Genomic DNA, 26,707 nt, shown 5'->3' with positions numbered 1-26,707 from the left:
TTCACTTGAACTTGAATTAATCAAGTTTTCCCAGCCTCACCACTGCTGACACTTGCGTTGGATAATTCTCTGTGGCCGGGGCTGTCCTGTGCGTTGTGGGATGGTTAGTAGCATCCCTGGCCTCTACTCACCAGACGCCAGTAACACTTCCCAATTGTGACAACCAAAATTTACTCTAGATACTGTCACGCCGAGGGGTGGGGTGGGCAAAGTCACCCCAGTTGAGAACCACCGTGATAATCAAACGCTGTCTAGTTAGTCCCATAACAGTTCAGGTTCGCTTATTTTTTTCCTCCCCCCACATGAGTTTGGCCCCCTTAGAATAGCCTTTGGTTTTCAGAGATGTCAGGCTTTGGATTTTAGGTGAATAATGATGGACCCTACCACCTAAATGTTGTTGAGATACGGGGTAAAATACAACTATCTTTATTTGCTTTAGTTTGATTTTTTTAGACCAAAATCCTAGTTAGACTTTTTACATATTGTTTATATGAAAGTCTGGTCCTTGTCATCATTTTCAGTGGTTTTTCCTGGTGTCAGTATTTCTTAGAAAAGATGCTCGTACTTAGTTTTCTGAGCCAGTTTTTCTGGTGAATTTGAGTTAACCCACTCATGCCACCTCTCTGGCCTGTGGCTGTGGGAAGGGCAGCACGGAGTCAGGCCACTTGTGTCCTCAGTTAACCACGTGACGCTCTGACTCTGCCAGCCAGCCAGCAGGAGTGGCACGAGGACAGCCTTTTAAGACTCCTCCTCTCCCCCGTTGCAGATTCGCAGGCTGAGGATTGAGATCGAGAAGCTTCAGTGGCTGCACCAGCAGGAGCTCTCCGAGATGAAGCACAACTTGGGTAAGGCCTGGCGACTTGGTCTGGAAGGAGGAAGGTGTTGGGCATCTTGGCCCCTCTGGCGTCCATCCCAGATGTGAACGGAGCTAAAACTAGGCTAGTGGCCATACGGCCTGTGGGCAGAGCACAGAGTGCTCCAGCCGCCAGCGACAAGGCCTCCTTTCCTGTCTGCAGGCTGCCAGCAGCGGGCATTTGATAGCATCCCAGGAGCAGCACCTACTCACTGAGCTCTAACTTTGTGCCGGGAATGGTTTTACGTCCTTTTTCATAAATTAATTCTTACACACCCCTTACGATAAAGGGATGTGTTGTCATATCTCCAGTTTTCAAGTGAAGAAACTGAGGCACAGATACGTTAAGGAAGTTGTTCAGAGTCACACAGCCACAATCAAGTCTGGGCCCTCTGGCCGCAGGTGGTCCCTGTTAATCACTGAATGTTGGGCCCTTTCACAAACATCGGGATGCGTCCTGTGCCCTGCAGGGGACAAAGGTACTTTGTAGGTCCCTGGATTAGACTGACTGATGTTTGGCCTACCTGTCTGTGTAGATACTATTAAAAGGTTTTTCCCGAAAGGCAGAAGCAACTGCTTCAGACCCTCGTGTAGGATGCTGGAAGCCAGTGGAACTCTCGGTTAGGGAGGCGTGCCCACGCGTCCCCACCCTCTCACCTGTGGTCTGTTTAAATCCCATGAACCTTTCAGACTCGAATCCTTAGAGGAGCATTTTGTTCCGTACCCTGCTGCCATGCCACGGGTGTTGTTGCTGCTTCTTGTTTTTCTAATAAAGGCAGAGAATCTTATTTTTTGTAAGATCTTTCCCTTTTTAAATGTTGGCTGCCTGTGCATTTGAAAAGATGACATGTGGGCTGGCCAGAACTTGGCCATGGTTTGTAGGCTCCTAGTTCAAGGTCATTGGATTGACTGAAAGATTCTGTTTGGCCACAAGTAGTTTCTTGTCTTCTTTTCAAGGGGTTAATTTTCTTTACTGTTTTTCTCTTTTTAAAAATTTATCAGGAAGAATACTTGAGGGAATTAAGATACCACGTATTTTTCTTTTATTTCAGTATGCAGGTCACTCCCAAGTGAATTGCAAATGGACTTACTGTCTGAAATAAAATGAGAGAAATCTTGGTAGACCAAGTAGTTTGATAGTTGTCCTGTTACCATGATCATCAGCCCCAGTGCGCTACCTGGTAGTTCGAGCCAAAGCCACAAGGAAGTGCTTCTGAGTCCTAGGCCCAGCTCTCCACTGAGTAGCCTTGTGCCTCAGTTTCCTTATCTGTGAAAGGTGTAGAACGGTAGTAAGGATTACATGACTTAATATTTATAAAGTATCTAGAACAGCACTTACCTGTAGTAGGTGCTATGTAAGTATTTGATAGATAGGAAAAAAATGTTTATACTTTTTCACGTACTTTTTACAATATATTTTTTCAGTGATAAAATTGAAAGTGAGTTTTGGTGGCCATTGTTTAAGGAGTTTATTTGAGGAATTTCCAGAATGTCATCTTGGATTTGGAATCCCTGTGGGGCTCCAGCTGTCTCCGTGCTGGGCACCTCACGTACATTATCACCAGCAGTGCCGTCTGGTCACTTGACGGTGCCGTGTTTACAGATGAAGACGTGGGCTAGGGCACTCGCCCAGGGTCACACAGCTGGGGCTTCTCCAGGCTGGAGCTCACGCACACATCTGTCTGAAGCTGGGGCGTGAATCACCCTGCAGCCTGGGCTGGGGTCAGGTGATGCAGCTGTGTCCCCTCCCCCAGAGCTGACCATGGCGGAGATGCGGCAGAGCCTGGAGCAGGAGCGGGACCGGCTTATCGCCGAGGTGAAGAAGCAGCTGGAGCAGGAGAAGCAGCAGGCGGTGGACGAGACCAAGAAGAAGCAGTGGTGCGCCAACTGCAAGAAGGAGGCCATCTTCTACTGCTGCTGGAACACCAGCTACTGCGACTACCCCTGCCAGCAGGCCCACTGGCCTGAGCACATGAAGTCCTGCACCCAGTCAGGTAACTCCCGAGGGCTGTCCTTAGGGGCTGATGCAGCAAGGGGGGCTTGCCTGCCCCCCGGCCACTCTTAATTTAGCAAACAACTGTGTCTCCTATGCATGAACGAGCAGGGTGCAGACACATCGCTGAGACACACAGGCACGGCTGTTTGAGCCTCTGATCTTCTTTGCATAACCTTTGATCTCCTCTTAGGCCAGGGGTGCTCTGAAACATCCCACAACACACAGGAAAATCTCCCCTGGCCCCCTTCGCGCCCCTCCCCCCCCAAAAAAAAACACAAAACAATGATCTGGCCTGAAATGTCGGTAGTACTTAAGTTGAGAAATTCTGCTTTTTTGATAATAATAGACTCATGGCTTTAAATAGCATGGATTACCAGTCTTTTCATTAGGAAAAAAGTGTGATTGACATTGCCAGAATATTTATAATCTCCCTTTATAACACAGAGTGGGCAGGCCCCAGCAGGAAGCACTATCTAGTTAGTATTTATGAATATTACTTTAAAAGTTAATTTTTACAGTTTGCTTTTATTGGTGGCATATGATACTTGCTTTATATGCTTAGAATTAAGTCTCTATTTTAAAGAATTTTAAAGTGTTAGATAGATAATATGACAAGGGAGTATGTATGTCTGTGGATTGGCAAAACTTTCAAAGGGGATGTATGAACAACTCAAGTATGAGAAGCTTTAGACCAGGGCTTGGCAAAGTGTTTTCTGTGAGGGGCCAGAATAAATATTTTAGGCTCTGTGGACCATGTGATCTCTGTCACAACTTCTCAACTCTGCTGTTGCAGTGCAAAAGCAGCCATAGATAATATGTAAATGGTGGACATGGCTGTGTGCCAATAAAACTTTATTTACAAAAACAGGTGGCACTAGCTTGCCCCTTCCTGCTCTAGACAGATCTTCTGTTGTTGTTTTTTTAAAAGGTGATACTGGAGCATACATTGCTGCGTTCTGTAACTTTCTTTGGGAGATGTCTTCTTTATGGAGATTTTAAATCTCTTACTGTGGAGTTAAATTCCCCTTGGGTTTTGCCTGAGTTCTGGAATGTGTCTGATGAGCCTTTTGCTGTTATTGCAAGATGGCCAAAATGTCCTTCAGCTTTCCTTTCTTTGTGGCATACTTATGTTCTTTGTTCTGAAATTCTTTGCAAACGCCCTGTTTTTCTATTTGTCCAAGTTTCTGCCATCTCCAGGTGCTCTGTGGCTCCGACAGCACATTGGATTTCCCCGCCCTGCCTCAGAGGAAGCAAGTCCCTGGGGCTACAATGGGTTTACATCTAGAAATTAGGAAACAGAGTAATTTTAAATCAGCCATTCCAGGTTGGCTCTTGTTGATGGACTTTGTTTGGAGAATGTACTTTTGTCTCCAGAATGATTTAATAAAACATGAATTGCTAACTATTAGAAAAATTAACATCTACACATAAAATTTGGAATTCCATCTTCTGGAACACTCTGGAGATCTGGGTTTGCGCGCATGCGCTGGGTGGGGCTCAGCCACCGCTGCCTCCCTGGCGGATCTTGGCTGGGTCAGAGTTGCTGCTGAGCTGTGGGCACCTCGGGGTGCAGGGCGGGTCTTCACGCAGGTCCTGAAACCTCCACACTGGGCTTACACGTGGCTTCTCCTCCCCTTTGTCCCCAGCGACCGCCCCTCAGCAGGAGGCCGATACCGAGGCGAGCACAGAAACACAGAACAAGTCTTCCCAGGGCAGCTCCTCTAGCACCCAGTCCGCACCTTCAGAAACAGCCAGTGCCTCAAAAGAGAAGGAGACATCAGCTGAGAAAAGCAAGGACAGTGGCTCGGTGAGGATCCCCCACACCTTTGGCTGGTGACACCAACCCTTTGCGCCAAGCAGAGACTTAGGACCCTTCCACATGACTGCCACCCCAAGAGTTCCATGTTGTAGGAGGTTTGTCTGCAGGGATGACAGCGTCTCACTAGGGCTCTTTCCCACCGGTATACCAGGATCTCCGGTGGACATGCGGGAACATGGAGCCCGAGTTGGCATGTGGGGGACGTGGCATCTGTACCACAGTCCCCCTGAGTTTAGAACAATGTTGCCTAGTAGAACTTTCTGCGATGGTGGAAATGTTCTGTATCTCCCCTGCCCAATATGGTAGCCACTAGCCACATGTAACTTTTGAGTGCTTGAAATGTGGCTAAGTGTGACCAAGGACCTGACTTTTAACTTTTATTTAATTTTAATTACTTTAGATTTAAGTGGCCACACGTGGCCAGTGGCTGCCATATTGGACCATGAAGCTTTGCACCCCTTTGTTTCCTGGTGTGTGGTATGTGTGGCATTGATCGTACGCAAAGATTATTTTAGGGGACACATCCGTAGTCTCATATCTTTAGTCATTGTGTATTTATTTCAATATGTATTAGGAAAAAAATAAATCATTGGACTATCAGTGAAAAAGCTTAAATTTCACTGATAGTATTGCCTAGTCAGAGGCTGACATGAAATAAGGTTGAATTGATACAGTTTGGAGGTAATACACATCCTTCTTGGATATGGCAGAAATCTGGGCTGTGGGTAGGTTAGTGAGTGGAGTTTGGAAATGAATGTTCTACAGTTGGGTGAAGTAAGGGGCCACCCGGTCCTAGCCTGTTCCGCCTGGGAGACGGCAGAGTGCGCCGAGACACCCTGGGAGCAGCAGTGAGCGCTCCACGGCTCCCGGGGTTTCCCTGAGGGGCTGTGCTGGCCCGGTGCCCTGAGTCCATCCTTTTCCTTTTTGTGTTTCCAGACCCTCGACCTTTCTGGCTCCAGAGAGACGCCCTCCTCCATGCTCTTAGGCTCCAACCAAGGCTCTGGTATGTCGCCCCCGGTGGGCAAGTGGTGCTTTCCCGTGTCACATGGGCAGTTGGGGAGTGGTTTGGTCAGGGAGAACTTGAGGGACTTACGGATCCTCGGGGTGCCTTGGGTGGGTCAGTGGGGGGTGAGGGTGTTGCTGGGCAAGTTAACTTTCAAGCACGTTTCCCAACTGATGAGCATTTATCTGTATTGGGCGTATTTACTGGGGATCCACATACCCCTTCGTTTGGACAGAGGGCTCTGTGGCTGACCTGGGCTTGGGAGAAGATGCGAATTCGCGCTGGGCAGTCCTTGGGCCCGCAGAGAAGTGAGCATGGAAAACGCAGCCGTGTGGAATTCCTAGGTCTCCACACCCGCACTTGGTGGATGCGGGCCCTTGAGCCTTTGGGACATGAAGAAAATGTTAGGTGGAAGGTCTTTCTGTGCAAACCTTTCCTTTTGGGGAGTAACTTGTCAGGCTGACTGGGGGAATTTTCTGAGACTTCTAGAGTTTTTCTTTGGGTTTTGAGCTGTCTTCCCTTCCTGGCTCAAGGGATCTTTTTCCTGCACTTTCCTAAACCTCCTTGTGGAGGACAGTTCTACTTCGTTCAAGGTCCTTGCCTGGCACTGCCACGCCAGGGTCTCTGCCACATGATTCTCTTAAGCTGAAAATCAAAGATTTAACTTCACATCTGTCTGTTGAGTGCGTGGAGGAAGCGATGTCTGTGGCTGGGTGGCTGGGGAAGGTTTCCCGAAGTGGGTAGGCCTTGCAGGTGGTGGATTTGGAGTAGTAGGCACAGGATTTGTAGTAGGAGGCACAGGGAGCACAGGAACTTGGCAATATATAAGATTAAACCACCTTTTGGAAAAGCAACTTCTTTTTGACTTTCCCTTCAGGCCTTGGATTAAGTCTCTGAGAATAGGCTCAGCTTAGTGCTAAGATGTCTTTAGCATCTCTCATATTTTCCAATTCTCTTTTTAACAAAGACAGAGCAGACCTTAGATTTTAGCAGTCTGCTGCCACCCTAGAATGTAACAGTACAATTTGTTTTTCATTAATGTTTGTTTGTTTTTTGAGTTTGCCTGCAACTTAGAGCAAGTTTTATTGATTTTTCTATTTAATACTTCTTGGTGGTGATAATGAAAGTTTCTTTCTTTACTTAAGCAAATAAAATTAAAATAACAATACGGACTAAGCAGTATGTAGGAGGACTGTGGATGTGTCAAACTTGCAAAGGTGGAATGAAGAAGGCCACCGTTTCAGACAAAGGGGTGTTGATGTTCTGCAGCCAGAAAGTGGTTCGACTGCCGTGGCATTTGCGATGATGTATAACCCTGTGGCATTAGTGATCTACCAGGAGTCTGTTGGAATGAGGAGTGTTGCGTGCAGGAAGGTAGTCGGGAGATGCAGCGTGTTCCATTTCTGAGGTGAATGAGGTATTACGTAGACCAGGGGTTGGCAAACTCATTATTTTTATTTTTTTTAATTAAAAATAATTTTTTGAGATGGGATCTTGCTCTGACACCTGGGCTAGAGTACACTGGTGTCATCATAGCTCACAGCAGCCTCAAACTCCTGGGCTCAAGTGATCCTCCTGCCTCAGCCTTTCCGGGTAGCAGGATTACAGGTGTGGTATTTTTTGTAGAGACTAGGTATTGCTCTTGCTCAGGCTGGTCTCGAACTCCTGGCCTCAAGCGATCCTCCCACCTCGGCCTCCCCAAGTGCTAGGATTATAGGCGTGAGCCACCGCGCCCGACCAGCAAGCTTTCTTTGTAAAGGTGCAGCAGAAAGTACTGACACCTCATCACATCTATTCCCAACATCTGTGAGAGAGCAGCTACCATTTCCCCTATGCCTATGAGGAAGTCGAGGCCCAGGGAAGTTGACTCAAATGCCCAAGTAACTCAGTGAGTGAGTGTTGGAGCCAGGAATTAAGTCCAGATCTCTCCACACTCATGCATGGTCTCAACCAGTATGTCAGGTATACTTAGGTAGACCCACATAAAATCACTGTTTTTGTAAGTAGAAAATGGTTGAATAATGGCACTTTTGCATAGCTCATTTCCATGTGAGTACCCTTGCTAATGCGACCCAGTCTCTCACACCCTCCTGTGTTGTCAACATACGCATTTGGCAAAATCCCAGGTTTTACTGACCTGCCTGCAAGCCTCAGAGCTCAGCTGGAGGATTTACACAAAAACGTATGCTCGTCCCATCAGACACACACACACACACACACATCGTGATCACTAACCTCAGAAACAATGATTCCAGCCTGAGCGAGAGCAAGACCCCGTCTCTACTAAAAATAGAAAGAAATTATCTGGACAACTACAAATACATATAGAAAAATTAGCCGGGCATGGTGGCACATGCCTGTAGTCCCAGCTACTCGGGAGGCTGAGGCAGGAGGACTGCTTGAGCCCAGGAGTTTGAGGTTGCTGTGAGCTAGGCTGCTGCCACGGCACTCTAGCCTGGGCAACAGAGCAAGACTGTCTCCAAAAAAAAAAGCAAAGATTCTTGTGTGCCATCAGATCCCACACTGGCAATGGCAGTGTGCACTTTGCAGCTCCGTCTTGGACCTCCTTTCTCTTCCTGCTCCGCCATCCGTGTGACCACACGGCCACACCTCTGCTCTCAGCAGAGCACCAGCGCACGCCCTTCTCCCTTTCCGTCGCTCATACCTGCACACATCTGCACCTGTCTGTTCTTTCCTGACTTTTGAGCCAGGTTTCTCTCTCGCAGCTGCTTTTCCCTTAGGCACTGAAATATCTCATCTGTGTCCCAGTGCCTTGCGGAACCCCCTGCGTCTCTACAGTGATGGCCGTGTTCGTATGTCTGCTCTGTCCACTGTGGTAGCCACTGGCCACGTGTGGCTGTTGAGCCCTTGAATGGTGGCTAGTGTGACTGAGGAAAGGAATTTTTAACGTATTTTATTTTACTTAATTTAAACATTAAATCAATAATTTAATTATAATACTTAAATATAAGTATTCATGGCAACACGTGGCTATTAGCACAACTTAAAACCTGCCGTGTCTCCTCCCTCAGCCCATTTAGATGTCTCTTTAAGAGTTGTCATTCTAGAGCTGGGCTTGGTGGCAGGTGCCTCTAGTCCCAGCTACTCCAGAGGCTGAGGCTGGAGGATCGCTTGAGCCCGGGAGTTTGAGGCTGCAGTGAGCTATATCACTTGAATAGCCACTACACTCCTGCTTAGGCAACATAGACCTCATCTCTTTAAAAAAAGAGTCATTCCATCCTGCCTCCACTTCCCCTTCTCACATGCTCCTCAGCACCTCTCAGCTCATAGGATACTCCACCTGACTTTCACCATGGTCACCGCTGACCCCTAAGCCATGAACAGGCATGGACATTTTTCATTCTAAATGTTGTTTTGAGACCTTTTTTCCTTCTTTTTCTTCTTAAGAGACAGGGTTTTGCTACAGTGCCCAAGCTAGCCTTCAATTGCTAGGCTCATGCGATCCTCCTGCCTCAGCCTCCCGAGTAGCTGGGACTACAGGTCCACGCCACCATGCCTGGCAACAAAGACCTTTTCTTAAAAGAAGACCAGATTGGCCAAAATCATGGGATTTTCATGTCAGAAAGGGCCTTTTCTCCAGGTTTTGGGTAGAGATGGAGGTAGATCCAGGATTCTACTTAGATTTAGTCCCACATTTAGGACTTGGGAAGAGGGTGGGCAGGGTCACATCAGCCAAGTGTGAACGCTGTGAGCTCACTGTCAGAAACCGGAGGGAGAAGCGTGTTTTGAAGTCAGCCCCGCAGCGATTCCCGAGAGCGTGAGCGCGAGAAGTGGGTGGGGCCATCCACAGGGGCTTGTGTGGAGTGTAATCTTAGGGCTTCTCAGTTTTCCCTGTTTTTTCACCAAAGCAGTTTGCGCTGATGGGTTGTGTCAAAGCCGAAAGACCTACTCATTTTCAGTCCCCTTCTGATTGTCTGACTTCACTCTGCCAGCACTTGTGTTCCGTGACAGCGCTGCCGGCATACGGTGGCGGGAAGCAGCCTTTGAACACACGGAGGTTTCTGAGCTGTTGACACGCATCTGGTAGCAGGATGGTCTGTTAGGAGTCAGTTGGAGGGAGAAAGTTCTAGGAGGGGTGTGCCCTCCCTCAGTGTGCAGGCATAGGTCTCTCCTGTTTGTCTTTTCATTTTAAAATTTTAATTAAAGCAATACACGTGTATAGTTGCAGAAGATAATGCAGAGGGAAACTGTCCCAGGTCCCCCTTTCTACTGCTGTTTCTGGTCCTTCTGATACTTACCTCCTTGTTTATAAATAATATGCATTTTTTATACCTCTATTTCTTAACTTTAGACATTATTTCTTGACTTCCAGCTTTAAAAGGATGAGAGTTGAGGTTACATGGAACTTCTCTTTTTCTCCTCCCAAATTGCTTAGGCTACTATTTTATATGCTGCATGGGTTACCTTAGCCAAATGAAACACTTACCTAACCCTTAGTTCTTGTTCTATCAGCTGCAGACGGTATCTCTTGACCCTTCTCGTGGCAGCTGATCTGCTTCCCTTGCCGTATCCAGGCTTTGCACCTGCTCTGTTACTTCCCCATTACTAAACTCCCTCTTCTGTCGCCACCCTTGGCAGTAGATGAGTTACTCCTTGCCTTGAACTCTCTGGAAACCTTGTGCTTCCGGTGCCTGCCTCTGTTTTTCCTGGTTGAATTGGGCTATTGGCAGAGCTAGTGGTTCTGAGTTTGCTTTCAAAATCCTGAGAATTTGTGGCTTAAAAGTGCTGAGTTGCTTTTATGTCATTGTATACCTTATTTCCTGCCTGTGATGCTGTGCTGTGTCCAGTGACCCTGTCCGTGGTTTGATACGCCTTTATAAAGAGTCCTAGTCTCCTGCGATTGCGTTAAGCTGGAGAATGGTGACATGAATGAAGGAGCCAGCCGGTTCTAATAACAGCAGCCTGTTGACGATGAACAAGAGTAGTGAGCCTTGGGGTTGTGCGGAATCCGAGCTCTCGGACAGACTCTGAGGCTGCCTGTGCTATTTCTTCAGTTAGCAAAAGGTGTGACAAGCAACCTGCCTATGCCCCAACCACCACAGACCACCAGCCGCACCCCAACTACCCCGCCCAGAAGTGTAAGTATGACCCTGTCTCACGGAAGCTGCCAGGGAGCGATTCCTGGCATGCAGAGGCTTGTTTTGTGTGTGTCTCTGTGTGTTTTTCTTTGTGGGTGTGTCTTCGACTGTTCTTTTGAGTGATGGGTCTTACTTTGCTTTGCAGCGTTCTTCTTAGCTGTGCCTCTGGTGTCCATCGCAAACCGCACTAGGAAATGAGAGAAAGCACATGGTTTGGCTTCCTGAGGGGGATCCTCCTCACTCTTTCATAAAGGGTCCTAGATTAACACCAGTCCCCTCCTGCTGTGATTGCCCCTCAGCCAGTGCCCTGTGTCCTGTCTGTGTGCGGAGCCTGGCCCTGCAGAGCCCTCACTGGCCAGCTTGGCTCTGTGGTAGGGACGCGGTACTGGGCTGCACCCTGCTCCCCTGCCTTGGGGTACCCCCAGCTCGTCTCTGCCCTCAGCTGAGCTGGAAGGATTTGATGTGGTTTGACGACATCATCGTAGGATTTTCTCAGTATGGTGATGACCAACTGCATCACTTCCCAAAGACCTAAAAGAACTAGAAGTGTAGGCACGGCAGGTAGGGAAGAGGGCCTAAGAGGAGGTGGATTCGGTATTGTTCAGAAGGCTCACCCCTTGTCCCCAGCTGTCCCCACCATAATGCTGCCCCGTTTGGGTCATGGATGCGAGGGACTAAAACGAGGTCTCTCCTGAGTGAACCCATCACTCTGGAGGTCTTTGTCGTTCTCTTCGTTACTTACCTTCCAGAAACAGAGCTCACGATGAAACACAGGGGCCATTTTTAGCAGGCAGCGAGCAGGGCAGCCCCCCCAACCCCCGGCAGAGTGTGCTCCCTTCCCCGCCCACCCCAGTTCTGTCTCTGAGCTTGGCACTCGCCTTCTTACGACCAAACAGTATTGCACCACCTCAAGAAAGTAAAACAAGAAATTCTGTCCCAATCTGTCTGAACTTGGTAAACGATCTGGGACAGGATGGGATCTTGGTGGTTGGCTGACAGGTTTCTCCTCGTCAGCGTCGGCCGAGCCTGCAGACCTGGACTGTTGGATACAGTGCTCTTACCAGACACCTCGCTGGGCTCTTCCTTCTCCTTTCTCGTTTCTTACTCAGTCACTACTAAGCTCCTTGTACATGTGTCCTTGAAGCCATCCTAGGTCTTACTCTGGTTCCGCATCCTTCAGGGACCCATAAGCTTGTCCTTACTGGGAGCCAGCGGGTCCCTGTTCCCAGGGAGACTTAACTGTTCTTCTCTTTCACGATCTCTCCCATGGGTGGACAAGTGTGGTTTGGTTATAAGTCCGTTTTTCAAGTAGCCTATCCACTAATAAAAGAACTCCCGTTAATGTAAATAGATTGCATGCCAAATTTTGGTGCCTTTCTCCAGTGGCTGAGGTTGGACACAGGGTGCATGGGGTGCTTGGTGTCATTCAGTGGTGTAACAAGGGTACACGGTTCCAGGTGTGGCACAAGAAATGCCTTCCTTGGCAATTTAGTACCTTTCCCACTAATCTTTATTCTCTGTGAGCATGATGCCCTGCTGTTTTTCCAACTAGCTGTTGTTGAATCCTAAAAATAAGTTCTGCCTTTGAATTCGACAGACCCACAGATTTAGGGAAGCCAACGGCGGCAGCATTTTGCCCGGTAGTGCTGTATGGCGTGCGGGGAGGAGAAGGTGGCTTCCCAGATAGGAGGTGCGGATCCAGCCGCAGGGTGGTTTCGTAGGTGCAGGTGGGGGGGCTGCTAACCGTGTTGCTTTCTTCCCCAGACCATTCCCGGAGTAGCAAATCCAGCTGGAGCAGCAGCGATGAGAAGCGCGGATCGGCTCGTTCCGAGCACAACACCAGTAGTACCAAGAGTCTCATGCCGAAAGAGTCTCGGCTGGACACCTTCTGGGACTAGGGGCAAGTTGCGACCCAAACTGCCTACCCTATGGGGAGAACACCCAGAAACCAGGAAAATAAGAAACAGCAAAGACAGAGAACAGCCACCTTCAGACTTGAGAATTCTGAACATTCAGACTTGGACTGTGCCCCGGCCGAGGGGCAGCCCACACTACAGGACGTCCGGCATTAGCCTCCACTGAGGACTGTTCTACACGCATGAGCTCTGTGCTCGCCATGTAAATAATGTACAATTTGTGGATGTCACTAAACCTAGAGTACCTTCCCCCTTTTATATTTGTATTGACTTTAACTTATAAAAAAAAAAAAGGAAAAACCATTAAAAAAAAAAAAACAAAACCCCAACAACAAAAAGAATGTTTTGATGTTGGAGGGAAGGGATGGTCAGTTAGCCTGTCTGCCACACAGCAGAATGGAGCCTGGGCCTGGGGACTGCTGTCTCACACGTGTCCTCGTCCTTGGATTCCCAGGGGAAAGCGAGCCGTTTCCACGTGCACGGCACGCTGGGATCGGGAGTTTGGGCACAGACTCCGTGCTGCTGTGGGCACACCCCATCAAGCCATTGGCTCCTTTCAAATACTATGTTATCACGTTATAAAACACAAGCTCTCCGGACTGGAAGGACACATGGAGAAGCTCATTTATTTTATGTCATTTAAATGATGACTACTCCTAAAAGGGAAAAAACCAACGTTCTTGTTTACAAAAGAGAAGCAGAAAGAAGCCCTGCTCGGCTCAGTTGCAGAACAGAAGAACGTAGAAAGGGTTAGGGTCATAAACTCTGAAACAAAGAGCAGTCTTTCCTTTGCTTTCTGATTCCTTTAAACACACTCACACACGCTTGGCAAGAGACGCTGTGCTTCTCGGAAGCAAGAACTGCAAGGCAAGGTGCACGCAGAGGACGCTCGAGTCTGGGATGAAGCATGTATGTATTATTTATATGATGGAATTTTACATTTTTATGTAAGCATGAAACAAAGGCAGTATGAGAGAAAGCAAGACCAGTCATGCTGTCGGTGACACTACGTATGCTGTAGTACCATTTTGTATGTTGTGTAAAACAAAAAGCATTGATCAAAGCAAAAGGTGATGTATGTATATGAGCAAATTAATTGTACGATATCATTCCAGTACATTCTGTTGTACATTTTAGTCTCGTTTACTTTCTCTTCATTGTTGATAAGAGGATGCGAACTGTACAGTTTCCAGCTAGTTACCCATATTAGAGAAGAAATAAGAAGAGAGTATTAGAAGAAAAAAGGAGAGAGAGAACATTTGTGAATTGCAGTTGTCAAAAAAAAAAAAATAGCCTAGCTGGCCTTACTTGTGAAGCATAATTGCTTTTAGCATATGGAAGTATTTTTTCACATTTTCTTTGTATAAAATTTGTATTAAACTTAAATATCTTTTTTGAGGATGGTGTTTCTTTGTGACTGAGCCAGTGGACTCGCACGGTATGCTCTTTTGGGTTTCCCCTCACCCCACCCCCAATTTTTTCAGATCCTTCACCTTTTTTTTAATTAAACTGTTCTGGAAAAATGCCGTGGTCGTCCTCGAATTTGCAGTTTTCCATTTGGTCCGGATGGCTTTGTCAGGTTACAGAACTAAACACAGCGGAGGGGACCGGGAGAGGCCCAGAGCGCCCTCCAGGTGGTGGGCAGGTTAGCGATGGCGGCCCCTGGCTGGGGCCTCTGGGGCCAGTTATAGAACAGCAGCGGGAGGGGAGGGGGGGTTGCCTTTCTGAGGCCAAGACGGGCCGAGCTAACAGGATGCGCATGGGCAGCAGTGATCCTGGTGCCACCCCGGTGCCCTGATCCACGGGTCTGGGCCTGGGCCTGGGCACAGGTGCCCTGGGCACAAGGAGAACGAAGCAGTCTTGAAAGTCTGAGGTTTGGTTCCTTAGGCTGCCATGTCCCCTCTTCTCTGAATTCCAGGAGTTCCGTAGACAAGATCTGCCCCACCAGCACCTTCCTGACAAGGGCCAAGACAGGGCCTGCGAGGGAGTTTGGGAGCACGAGTGTAAGTTCTTCCAGACGATCAGACAACACACGTTGTATCAGGCACTGTCCAGGTACTGGGGGTGACAGTCACTCTGTTGTTCAAGTATTTATAGGGGACCTAGCATGTGCCAAGCACGATGTCAGCTACTGGGGGAGGGCGGTGAGCAAAGGGCCGGGGAGCCCTGCCGCGGTGGGCCTTATACAGTCTTCGCAGACGACAGATCATCTACGAATTTATTTTTTATTGATTTTATTTTATTTTTTTATTTTTATTTATTTATTTTTTTTGAAGTAGAGTCTGTTGCCCGGGCTAGAGTGCCGTGGCGTCAGTCTAGCTCACAGCAACCTCAAACTCCTGAGCTTAAGCGATCCTCCTGCCTCAGCCTCCCGAGTAGCTGGGACTACAGGCATGCACCACCATGCCCGGCTAATTTTATATATATATATTTTTAGCTGTCCATATAATTTCTTTCTATTTTTAGTAGAGACAGGGTCTCGCTCTTGCTCAGGCTGGTCTCAAACTCCTGAGCTCAAACAATCCGCCCGCCTTGGCTTCCCAGAGTGCTAGGATTATAGGCGTGAGCCACCTCGCCCGGCCTCCATCTACAAATTTAAAAACAACACGAACAAGATAGCCAAGTGGATCAATGTCATGAAGGTGGAGGTCTGCAAACTCCATCAAGGGCCAGAGGAAACACTGGGGGCTTTGTGGGCGATACCATCTCTGTCTTGACTGCCCAGCCCTGCTGCTGCAGAGCGAACCCGGCTGTGCAGGGTACATAAATGGGTGTGGTCAAGTTCAGTAAGGTTTTACAGTCCCCACAATTTGAATTTCAGTTCTTGTGTCACGAAATGATTGTTTTGGCTTTTTTCCAATCATCTACAAATATGAAGTCTTCTCAGCTCATGGGCCTTGCAAAAGCAGGGGATGGGCTGGGTTCAGGCCATTGGGGCTGATCAGTGCTGTAAAGGGACAAAGTGGAAGTGGTTTAGAGCAGAACCGAGAGGTGAAGGTGACCACTCTAGCTGGGACCACATAGAGGCCTCTTTTGGCAGGGGACATTTGGGCTGAAACCTGAATGAGTAGCTTTCTGTGGGAAAATAAAAAGTAGATGAGTGTCCCAGACAGAGGGACCGGCAAGTGCAAAGGTCTTGGGGTACGTGGGAGCTTGATGTGCCTGATGAACAACAGGAAGGCCAGCGTGGCTTCAGGGAGTGAGCGTTAGAGAGGGTCCCGCTTGTTCCAGAGTCAGCGGTCTGTGACGTTTGCAGGGCAGGCTGTGATTTCCGCTTGACCTTTGGGTGTGAACCAAGCCAGAAAGGGCTGATGGCCCCTCTGAGATGGGGCTAGTTGGGACCTCCCACTGGCTGCTGTAGAGACAGGCCCAAAGAAGTGACTAGCTCAAGACCACAGAGCTAGTGAAAGATTCTATTTGGACTCCTACTTAAGTCCCCTTTGCAGTAGATACAGCATTATCTGTCATTTTTTAAGTGAAAAAAAGTGTTAGCGTCCCTTTCTTGGGCATGCCTGTGCGCCTTCCCTTGTGTTGCATTTTTTCCTGGGGACCAGCCTGGGGAGAGACGCTGTCACCCCACTGTCGTCTTTCAGCTCCGCGAGCCGTGCCTGTCTTGTCTCTGGGCTTCTGCACTCTGCTCCCTCAGACTGACAGACCCTTCTGTGGCTGGCACCTTATTCTTGAGGCTGTCTTTCAGAGGTCACCTCTGAAGTGGCCACTCACTCACTCCCTGTCCTCTGCATCTCGTCAGTTCTCTTCATATCCCTGAGCAAAGTTTATAGGCATTGATGACTATTTCCTTTGTGTGTGTGTGTCTGTGTGTCCCACTCCAATGTGAGCTGTCTGCAGGAGGACTTCCAGGACTTGGAAGGGCTGATGAAGGTCACATGGCTCCTGCCAGGTGGGCAGCGTTGTACAGGTCAGTCTCTGAGCCTTCCCCACCTGGAGGTGTCCCCGTACCTCCCAGCCTCCCATAGAAGACATCCAAGGAAGTGGCTTGGTTACTCAGAGGTAGACAAACAGTTTTTTTTTTTTTAAATGTTGAATTTCAGTTTTACTATTTATTTGACTAGGTAATGCAGTCACACGACTCAGATTTGAAGATAGGAAAGGGCCCACTATATAAAGTCCCGCTCTCCCAGCCACCCTGGTCTCCTCCCAAGCTCCCTTCCTGCGCATGGGCAGAAAGAGTCTCCGCATTTACAAAAACAAATGCAGAGACTTTCCCCTCTTTTTCTACATAAACGGTAGCATGTGATACACACGCCTCGGCCTGGCCCTCCCGTTGTAACTTGTGTAAAGTCTTGAGTATTGTTCCATATTGGTACAGTTCAAGAGCATCTTCATTCCTCTTTATGGGTGTGCAATATCTGTTACGCGGACAGCAGACAGCGCATGTGGCCAGTCCCCGACTGGTGGACATTCAGGTCGTCCCCGAACACTGGCTGCGGCGGGCGGCCTGCCCCGGTGCCTGCGCACCTGTCCAGGTGTGAGTGCCGCGGAGCCGCGCCCACAGCGCAGGGGGTCCCTGGGCGGCCAGGTGAGAGGGGAAGGGCTCAGAGGTGCCAGTTTGGGTGGAGTGTAGACGCCCGATGACTCTGAGTCTATGCATGAGGAGCCGCAGACGGAGACGGGTCCGGCGACCCTGGACCTGGACCAAGCGGCTGCGGCCCGGACCGCCCTGGGCGACCTTTGCGCGCGCCGGCACTCTCGGCACCTGGTGGCCACGGGCAGAACTGCGGCTCGCGGGGACAGCTGGACCACGGGGGACCGCGAGCACGGGGCCAGCATCCTTCGTTCCCCACGGCTGTTTCCTGCGCCCTCCGTGTGCGCCAAGCGCCGGGACGCAGTAGCGACAAAACAGGCGCGCTCTGTCCTCCCTGGGCGTGCAGCGCACTCCCCGCCGGCTCGGTGGGTGAAGGTAGAGAAAGGCGGCGAGGAGGGCAGGGGCAGGGTGCGGTGGGGACGCCTCTCCAGGGCTGACCTGTGAGCAGCAACCTGAGGAGGTGGGACTGAGCTGGGACACCCTGGGCAGCGATTCTTAACACCCGGCTGAACTTTAGAAGCACCTGGGAAGACTAAAAAAAAACCAGTAGCTGCCCAGATGCCCCCAGAAGGAGCCACCAGACTCTGAGCTGGGGCTCGGCGTCAGGACTTTAGCGCCACTGACCTGGTGGGGAGAGGGAAGCGCACGTGCAAAAGGAAGGTGGGTGAGGCCGGATGGAGGGGCCCGGGAACGGGGGGGGGGGTGTTGAGGGGATCAGAGAGGGAGGACGCTGGGACGTGGATTCCGTGTGCTCTAAAGGAGATGGGAAGCCAGGGTGGGCCGGTGTTTTAAAAAAAAAAACAAACAAAAAAACCCCAGCTTTATTGATGTATAATTCACACACTGTACAATTCACCCATTTAAAGTGTTTAATTCAGTGATTTGAAGGTATTTTACAATAATAATTTTTTATAAAAAATTTGTGGTGAAATGTATATAACATAAAATTTGCCATTTTTACCGTTTCTAACTATACAATTCAGTGACATCAATCAGAATTGTGTTTTCCAAAGTTCAGCATTCAGCTACTACCTTCGCATCGGGGTACATCAGGACGCCAGCTATGTTGTTATATCTTCATCCGGTGAAGCGAAGGTCCCCCACATTCCTCCAAGCGTCGCCGATGAGGGCACGTCCCACATGCTGGGCTGTGTGCTGAGGCTTTCCGTGCTGCAAGCTTTTGGTCTTCCTGATAACGCCACACATGAGGCAGGCGCTAGTAACCAGCCCATTCTCCAGATGAGGAAACTGAGGGCCAGAGAGAAAGAAGTGACTTGGCTCAAGGTCACACAAAAGGTCAGTGCCAGAGCCAGGACTCAGCCAGACTGCTTAGTTCCCAAGCTGGTGCAGTGAGCCATCCGATGACACTGCCCCAGCCACAGCTGGCCCCATGGCTGCGGCACCGTGGTAAGATTACAACATGCCTTCCCAGGCACCCTTTCCCTGACTACTCTCAATCGCCCATGGGGTGGGTATTGTCCCCTCTTTGTGCAGCTTGGGAAACTGAGATGAAAGGGTTAAATGAATTTGGAGGGGTCAGGTTTTTAGTGCAAATAACAGAATCCACTTTAGCTAATTTGAGCAGCCAAAGAATTTATTAAAGGATATTTATTGAGTGGCTTATAGATCTCCGGGGTCTGGAAGGGCCAGAGAGATGGGCTGGGAGACTGCACAGCCACCAACAGAGTCCAGATTATATTGCAGGACCTACTTGTTAAGATTTCCCCCATCACTGCCAATTCCCATGGAACACTCCGCTCCTGCCAGTCAAAAAGCCCAACGGAGGTGGATACCGGCCCGTCCAAGACCTACAACTGATTAATGAGGCCACAGTGACTCTCCACCTGGTGGTACCGAACCCATACACCCTCCTAGGCCTCATTCCTCCTGATGCTGCCTGGTTCTCCTGCCTGGACTTAAAGGATGCTTTCTTCTGCATGCGGCTCGCTCCGAAGAGTCAGCCCCTGTTCGCCTTTGAGTGGGAGGATCCTCAGACTGGACGGAAAACCCAGTTCACCTGGACAGGACTACCACAAGGATTTAAAAATTCACCAACTCTGTTCAGGGTGACCTCATCTCCTTTCCATGAGAAGAAACCCGCTGCACACTTCTACAGTACGTCGGTGACCTCCTAGCGAGCCCAACCAGGGAAGACTGTCGACGGGGAACCCGGTGCCTGCTGCAACTGCTCACTGACAAAGAATACAAAGTCTCCTGGAAAAAGGCACAGATCTGCAGGCAACAGGTGAAGTACCTCGGTTTCCCCATCACTCAGGGTTGCCGGGCGCCGGGCCGTGAGCGGAAGCACGCCGTCTGTGCGATTCCCAGGCCGACCAGTCGGAGACAACGCAGGGAATTCCTCGGCGCGGCCGGATTCTGCCGCATCTGGATCCCAGGTTTCTGCCTAAAGGCGAAGCCTCTGTACGAGGCCCTACGCGGGCCTGCAAACAAAGAGTTGGAATGGGCCGAGAGTCAGGAAAGGGCTTTCCAGGAAATAAAGGACTTACTGAAAACAGCCCCCGCACTAGGGCTACCGGACCTCACCAGAGACTTTAACCTGTGTGTACACGAGAAGAAACAAGTGGCTCTGGCGGTTTTGACTCAAACTGTGGGGCCGTGGCAGAGACCAGTGGCTCACTTGTCAAAACAATTGGATCCGGTAGCGGCAGGATGGCCACCTTGCCTCCGCGCACTAGCGGCCACCATCCTGCTAGTCCAGGAAGCAAACAAACTCACACTGGGACAAAGCCTCCGTGTGCGAGTCCCTCATACAGTGATATCTCTAATGAACACCTCGGGGCCCTGGTGGCTCTCAAGCAGCCGGTTAGCGCAGTATCACGGACTGCTGTGTGAAAATCTGCAGGTCACCCTGGAGACTGTGCTGACCCTGAATCCCGCCACCCTCCTACCCAGTGAGCCAGGGCCCCCGGACCATGACTGCACCGAGGCGGTAGAGGAGGTCTATGCCAGCCGGCCAGACCTGAAAGATAGTCCTCTACCGGCACCAGACTTAGAACTCTACACGGATGGCAGTAGTTTTATCCAGAATGGGAAACGACTGGTGGCCTTCGCTGTCACCACCGTGTATGAGGTCATCATGTCAGCCCCTTTGCCCCAAAGATAGTCGACACAAAGGGCAGAGCTGTGGGCCCTCATCCAAGCCCGGGATAAAAAAACAAACATACACACAGACTCTAAATATGCCTTTGCCACAATACATACCCACGGGGCAATCTACAGGCAGAGAGGACTGCTGACTACAAATAAAAAAAAGATCAAAAATAGAAATAAAATTCTCCAACTGCTGAAGGCAGTTTGAGAGCCAAAAAAAATTACAGTCATCCACTGTCAAAGACACCAAAAGGTGTCACCAGCAATCGCCTGACAGACCAAGCAGCCAAAAATACATCCACCCGAAAACATTCAGAGGATAACACTACAACCCAATGCCAAATCTTATTGACACCCGAGTGGCCTGAAAAACCAAAATATACTCCAGAAAAAAAACAGTGGGCAGAGCAGAAGGCCAAAAAGGATGCAGGCAGGTGGTGACACTACAAAACCACAACATCTTTATCCCCAGTGAATTAGCATACTCTATTGTCTCCCGATATCACAACCTGACTCACCTGGGGAAAACAGCCCTCACGCAGCTACTCACCAGGTGCTACTACATTGCCAAACTTGCATCCATTGCGGCAGCAGTCAGCGCCCGCTGCCAGCCCTGCGCTAAAAACAATGCAGCGGCCGGGCCGAGACCCGCCCCAGGAATTCAGAACACCGGAACCTGTCCATTCAAAACTATAAAAGTTACTTTCACAAAAATAAAACCATGTCAGGACTATAAATACCTGCTAGTAGTAATATACACCTTCTCAGACTGGGTCGAGACAGTCTCTACTCAGACCAAAAAGACTAAAAAAGTGACAAAATTTCTGTTAAAAAAAATCACCCCCCGGTGTGGTCTACCACTCTCATTTGACAATGACAACGGACCAAACTTCACTGCAGAAATCATACAAACCCTCACCAAGACACTAAAAATCAAATAAAAACTATATACAGCCTACAGGCCACAGAGCTCAGAAAAAAAACCCAAAAAAACCAAAAGGAAAAAAAAAAAAAACGCATGAACCGCTCTAACAAAGCTATGTCAAAAAACACAATTACCCTAGATAGACATACTAAGCCTAGCCCTATTCAGAGTCAGGTGCACACCGGGACCCACAAGATATTCACCCTTTAAAATCCTGTTCGGTAGACCTCCCCCACTCATCAATCAATTAAGGAAAGACATCAGACAACTAGGGAAATTAAATATAACACACACCTCCAAGCCTTAGCCAAAACTATATGCCATATCCACCACCATTGTCCTAAAAAAAACCCCTATCGCCCTGGGTGTCCCTGTCCACCCCCACCAACCTGGGGATCTAGTCTAAATAAAAAACTGAAAAAAAATACCCCTAGAGCCCACCTGAAAGGGTCCCCATACTGTGATACTAATTACTCCCACTGCTGTTAAAATTACAAATATCACTTTGTAAATTCACCACTCCCAGGTAAAAAAAGGCCCAGCCAAAACAAAACTGATCTCTAGACTGCACATCAGGACCAACGAAACCCGTTGAAAATCCAACTCAACCATCTACCAACAAAGACAGTCACACCCAGGACTAAACAAAAATAAATAGGACCACTGGCCCTGGCCCTCATTGAAATTATAATAACTTTTCTAAAAATTAGACTCTTCTCAATAACTCCAAAAAATTAGACTGTACTGCAGAAGACATCTCTGTCATATATTGACTCATTATAAAATGTCCACTCTTACTTCAGTCCCTATAGAGTCCTCCGAGTTGGGACACTCGCCCTAACAACTATGACAAACCCTGCCCTGAGACTTACTATACTAAGACTTAAATTCCCTCCACTAACGGGATTACTCGAGACTTCTAAACCATGAAAAATTTCACAGTCAACACCTACATGCCAAAGACATAATAAGACTCAGGTGTGCCACAGTAGAAAAAAAAAAAGTGACATTACAGGTAATACTCAAACCTATATAGCCCCAAGGGGCAAACCAACTTATTAGACTTACTACACACACTAAAAAATGTCAGATTAAAAAAAAAAAGTCCAAAAACAGGCTAAAATCCAATAGGTCAAAGACACAAGGGCTCAACTAATTAAAATAACCTCAGTAACAGAGTCAACTTACAAGAGGCCAGATCTTACAGACATACAAAAAATCACTAAACCCCTAAAAACCTCTCCCCTAATAACTCGGTTCCTCAATATGACCCTCCAGGCCCTACCCAACCATACTTCATGTTGGGTCTATTTACCCCTCCAAAAACAAGTCTATACTGAGATCCCTGTGCCTCCAGGCTAAAACTCCAATATCTTAAACCCAGACCCAAACAAAACATCCCTGATGGGCCCAGTAACATACAATGTCCATTTAGCCATAACTTCCCACATACATATCACATTACTAACACAGAAAAAAATATTAAAATTCATACTGGATAAACTCTACACAAATAACCAAACCTTACCCAATAATGCCACTGCCACCTGCTCCTGGGATGACATATTCTTTGTGGAGACATTGCCTACCTCTGCCTCCCAAGAAACTGGACAGGCACCTACACACAGGTCTTCCTCACCCCAGATATTTCTATCTTTAAAACCCAGCAGCTGAAAACTCTCCTAAGCCCCCACCTAAACACCCGGAAAAGGCGGGCCTTACTAACATCAGTCCTCATAGCAGGAGGAATTACTACTGGGATAAGAGCAGGAGTGAGAGACATAGAAACATCCCTAAACCTCTACCACAAATTATCCCAAGAACTAAATAAAGACAGAAAACAAGTAGCAGATTCCCTACTGTCCCTCCAAAGTCAACTAAATTCACTAACAACAGTGTACCTTACAGAACAGACGGGCCTTAGACCTACTCACTACTGAAAAGTGAGAGACCTGTATATTCCTAGGGGAAGAGTGTTACTACTATATAAACCAGACAGGAATAATAACCACACAAGTCAGAGAACTAAAAAAAAAAAAAAAAAAAACCCACAAAAAATTAAAACAAACCTGGGATTTTGACTTGAGACAACAGACTTCATGACTACTATCTCTGGCTGGGCTGCTAATAAATATTCTTCTCCTTGTCACTATAGGCCCCTACATACTCGACACAGTTATTAAATTTATAAAAACAACTATAACCTGGAGAACAACAGCTCACATAATGGCCATACGAGACTATCATCCACTGGGAAATGATGCCCTATAATAGACATATAAGGACATCAAAGGGGGGAATGATAAGGAAAACCCCCATCTATTACTTAGCACAGCAGTCACCTGAGACCCCCCCCACCCCTCACTGAAGACCCACATTAGCATAATACTAACCTAACACCTGGCACATTAGCATATTACTAACCTAACACCTGGCACATCAGCATAACACTAAACCTATTATCTGGTACTGACACTAACCTAACCTATTACCTGGCGGGCATTAGACACCTGAGACCCCTCCCCTTGGATCACCCCAACTTAATAAAAATGGGAAAAATTAGATAGACGGGGCTCAAAATTTGGTGGCGAGACCCCCTCTGAGCCCACCGGCAAATAAACCTTAATTCTCCAACTCTCCGTGTGCGGCTCAGTTTGTCCTCGGGACCACTCGCTGTAACACTTACTGTAACAGTTCCGCGCTCGAGTTGCCCAGAGGAGGAGCTGTGTGAGATTCTGAAGGCGGCAGGGAAGCAGCAGCCTCTGCTGTCCTAGGGTCTGTGTGGTTAGATGTGGCGATGGCTGCAGAGGCACCAGCAGGCTCCAGCTTGTCCTTGCTGCCCGCTCTGCGTCCAGGCTTTCTTCCTGGCTCCTGGACGTCAGCGCCTGGCCCGTCACCAGCCACGTGGCTGCAGAGGCAATGGTTCCCCATCGATGCCCCCCAACCCAGGGCCCCCCTCTGCCACCTCCCTGAGGCACCAGACGTGCCTCACAGCTTCTCAGGTTGGCAGCCTGAGGACTCCAGATCCCATCCCCAGGCCTTCCCGTCCCTGTCCTCCCACAGTTGTGTGCAGCATAATTCCCACAATAACTTACTTATCCCAGGCCCACAGGCCAGATCTGACTGATGCATTAAGAGTATTTACAGAATCACAAGGAGGCTGCAGAAACCTGTGTGCTTTCTGGAAAGCCACGGTGCGAGACGGGGCTGCCAGGGAGGAGATGCAGGGGCATCTGACCTGAGCAACCTGGTTGGAGGCAGCCGGGGAATGAGGTTTTGGCTTTCTCTGTAGTTCAGGAAGCTACGGCAGAAGGAGGAAGGATGGTTCGATGTTGAACAAGCCCGAGATGTGGCCGGGGATCAAACCCTTGGCTTTGCCACCTGGCCCAGGGCCCTTATCTGCCCAGGGCTCTCTTTTCAGGGCGTGGTGTTAATGGAGAACTGAAGCTTCCGGAGCCCGGACAGACAAGGTTTGTTACGACATTGAGTACTGACCTTGGGTCACCTTGATGAACTGATGCAGACGGCAGCTTCATTTACATACACAGCAGCTCCTGTGTTCCAGGCAATCTATGCACATTGCATTCTAATTACCTGCATTTTGCAGCAGAGGACAGCAACAGGCCCAGAGGGACAGAGGCTACACAGCCTGTGAGTGGTGGAAGCTGGACCGGAACCCAATCTAATGACACAGAAATGCCTGCTCTTAATCATGACTATATCTTTGTCATCACTAGAGAAACTTTTGTATAAAAGCCACAAATTAATTATAACTTAGGCACTCGTTCTTCGCTGGGCACAGTTTCAGGTGCCAGGAGGCACCGTGGGTGGGGCGGGGGCTGCAGGGCAGAGAGACACCCACCTCGCCTCCAGCCAGAGTTCGGCAGGTACTCATCTTTGGCCAAATACCTAGTGGTTGAATTTTACAATCAGTATCTGGCTAGGGCTGTATTATTCTCGAATGAACTTCTGGATATAAAAATAAACCCCAACATATTCCCAAACAATTTAATCTATTATTACAATTATAATATCAAAAATTTAAGTAGTCCACGTTTAAAGTCGGGTGGAGTGCAGGAGCACGTGTTGCCCGGCCCTGTGGATAGCTCTTGCTGCCACCAGTGTCCCTTTGCCTCCTGCAGAGACATCGTGTCTCCTGAGGCCACCACTGTGGTCACTGCAGGTCACCTATCATCACCTCTGGGGCCTGAACACATTGTCCTTGGTGCTATAATTTCATCAGAGCAATCCCTGCAGCAGGGGCGTAGCCTGAGGGAGATGCTTTCTGAATCCTTCCGAGGGCAGCCTTGTGATACTGCTTGTTTCCTGGTCCGACTTCAAGTGGCATCTGCGGGTGGCTTGGGCCCCCTGGTGGTCACTGGTGAGCACAGCTTCGCGGGCGCCAAGCTTGCAGCAACAAGGGCTCAAAACACTGTGGGAAAAGTGGTTCCATGTTTTCAACTCAAATTCCCCTTACCCAGGATACACTGCAGGTCCAGCAACAGCACGGATGCGTCTCAGAAGCATTTCAGTGCAAGCAGCCAGGCACCAAAGATTGCGTTTTGTGTGAGTCCATTTATATGAAATTCTAGATCAGGCCAGACTCTTCTTGGTGACAAATTAGAGCCGATGTGGATGTAGACTGGGAACGGCACGGGGGATCAGCCTTTTGCCTGGAAACGTCTTCTGTCTTGATCTGGTGGTGTAATTATGCCAGTGTAATCATATGTACATCAAGATGTATACTTGAGGTCTGAGATTTGAGCAATAAACTTTGTTGATTACAAAATTTAAAAAAACTCCTTTAAATTCATGAAGGAATCCCACGATCAGACGCCCTGCTTCCATCCTTCCCCTCCAGCAAGCTGCGGTGATTTTGAAAATAAAAATCCGATCACACCACTCTCCTGCTAATCCTCCTCTTTTTTTTTTTTTTCCGAGACAGGGTCTTGCCCTGTCACCCAGGCTAGAGTGCTGTGGCGTCATCATAGCTCACTGCAACCTCAAACTCCTGGGCGATTCTCCCAAAGTGCTAGAATTACAGGCGTGAGCCCCCTTGCCCGCCTGCCTGTATGGTTTTGTGGAGGATTCTTGGAGTCGTCTTTGCCACAACAGGGAAGAGCCTGTCTGAGAATTAAGGTCACATAAGAGAAAGCCATTTCATCACCTGGGTCCAGCTATGCCTGAAGACAGATGTCACCAAAAGTTTCTGGAGACTCCTCCCTCCCTCTCTCCATCCTTTCCTCCCTATTTCCCTCCCTCCCTTCCGTCCTTGTTTCTTTCCTTCTCTCCCTCCTTCCTTCCTGCTTTTCCTCCTCCCTCCCTCCTTCCCTTCCTTCTTCTCTTTTTCTTTCTCTCCCTCTCCCTCCCCCCTCTTTTTCTTGACCTGAACCAATTTGAGCTGGATTTTATTCTTTTGTGACTGAAAAAGTCCTGAAA

The 26,707-nt window shown here is 48.8% G+C and overlaps 1 protein-coding gene and 1 long non-coding RNA gene across 11 annotated transcripts in view; one reads left to right on the top strand and one right to left on the bottom strand.

Moving 5' to 3' along the window:
- ZMYND8 (zinc finger MYND-type containing 8) overlaps positions 1-14,085 on the top strand; it is a 111,546-nt gene extending 97,461 nt beyond the window's left edge. For 5 of the 10 annotated variants that reach the window (XM_045528502.1, XM_045528497.1, XM_045528500.1 and 2 more), the window contains 6 exons: positions 767-845; positions 2,608-2,847; positions 4,496-4,656; positions 5,605-5,671; positions 10,687-10,770; positions 12,535-14,085. In XM_045528502.1, the coding sequence (XP_045384458.1) occupies positions 767-845; positions 2,608-2,847; positions 4,496-4,656; positions 5,605-5,671; positions 10,687-10,770; positions 12,535-12,668 (765 nt within the window). In that variant the 3' untranslated portion in view covers positions 12,669-14,085. Of the gene's footprint in view, positions 1-766; positions 846-2,607; positions 2,848-4,495; positions 4,657-5,604; positions 5,672-10,686; positions 10,771-10,915; positions 10,982-12,534 lie in introns of all 10 variants that reach the window. The other 5 variants (XM_045528505.1, XM_045528501.1, XM_045528504.1 and 2 more) reach the window with 2 other exon arrangements.
- A 10,618-nt stretch (positions 14,086-24,703) lies between these two features.
- LOC123622295 lies at positions 24,704-25,414 on the bottom strand. Its single transcript, XR_006729450.1, has 3 exons — positions 25,292-25,414; positions 25,131-25,177; positions 24,704-24,950 (listed from the first exon to the last, which is right to left on the bottom strand). It is a non-coding gene; the product is annotated as an uncharacterized LOC123622295 (long non-coding RNA).
- Positions 25,415-26,707: the final 1,293 nt, after the last annotated feature.

Source organism: Lemur catta, chromosome 17 (genome assembly GCF_020740605.2).
Source record: "Lemur catta isolate mLemCat1 chromosome 17, mLemCat1.pri, whole genome shotgun sequence".
Classification (NCBI taxonomy): domain Eukaryota; kingdom Metazoa; phylum Chordata; class Mammalia; order Primates; family Lemuridae; genus Lemur; species Lemur catta.
The sequence above is the reverse complement of the archived record's forward strand: the minus strand, read 5'-3'. Positions and strand labels throughout refer to the sequence as shown.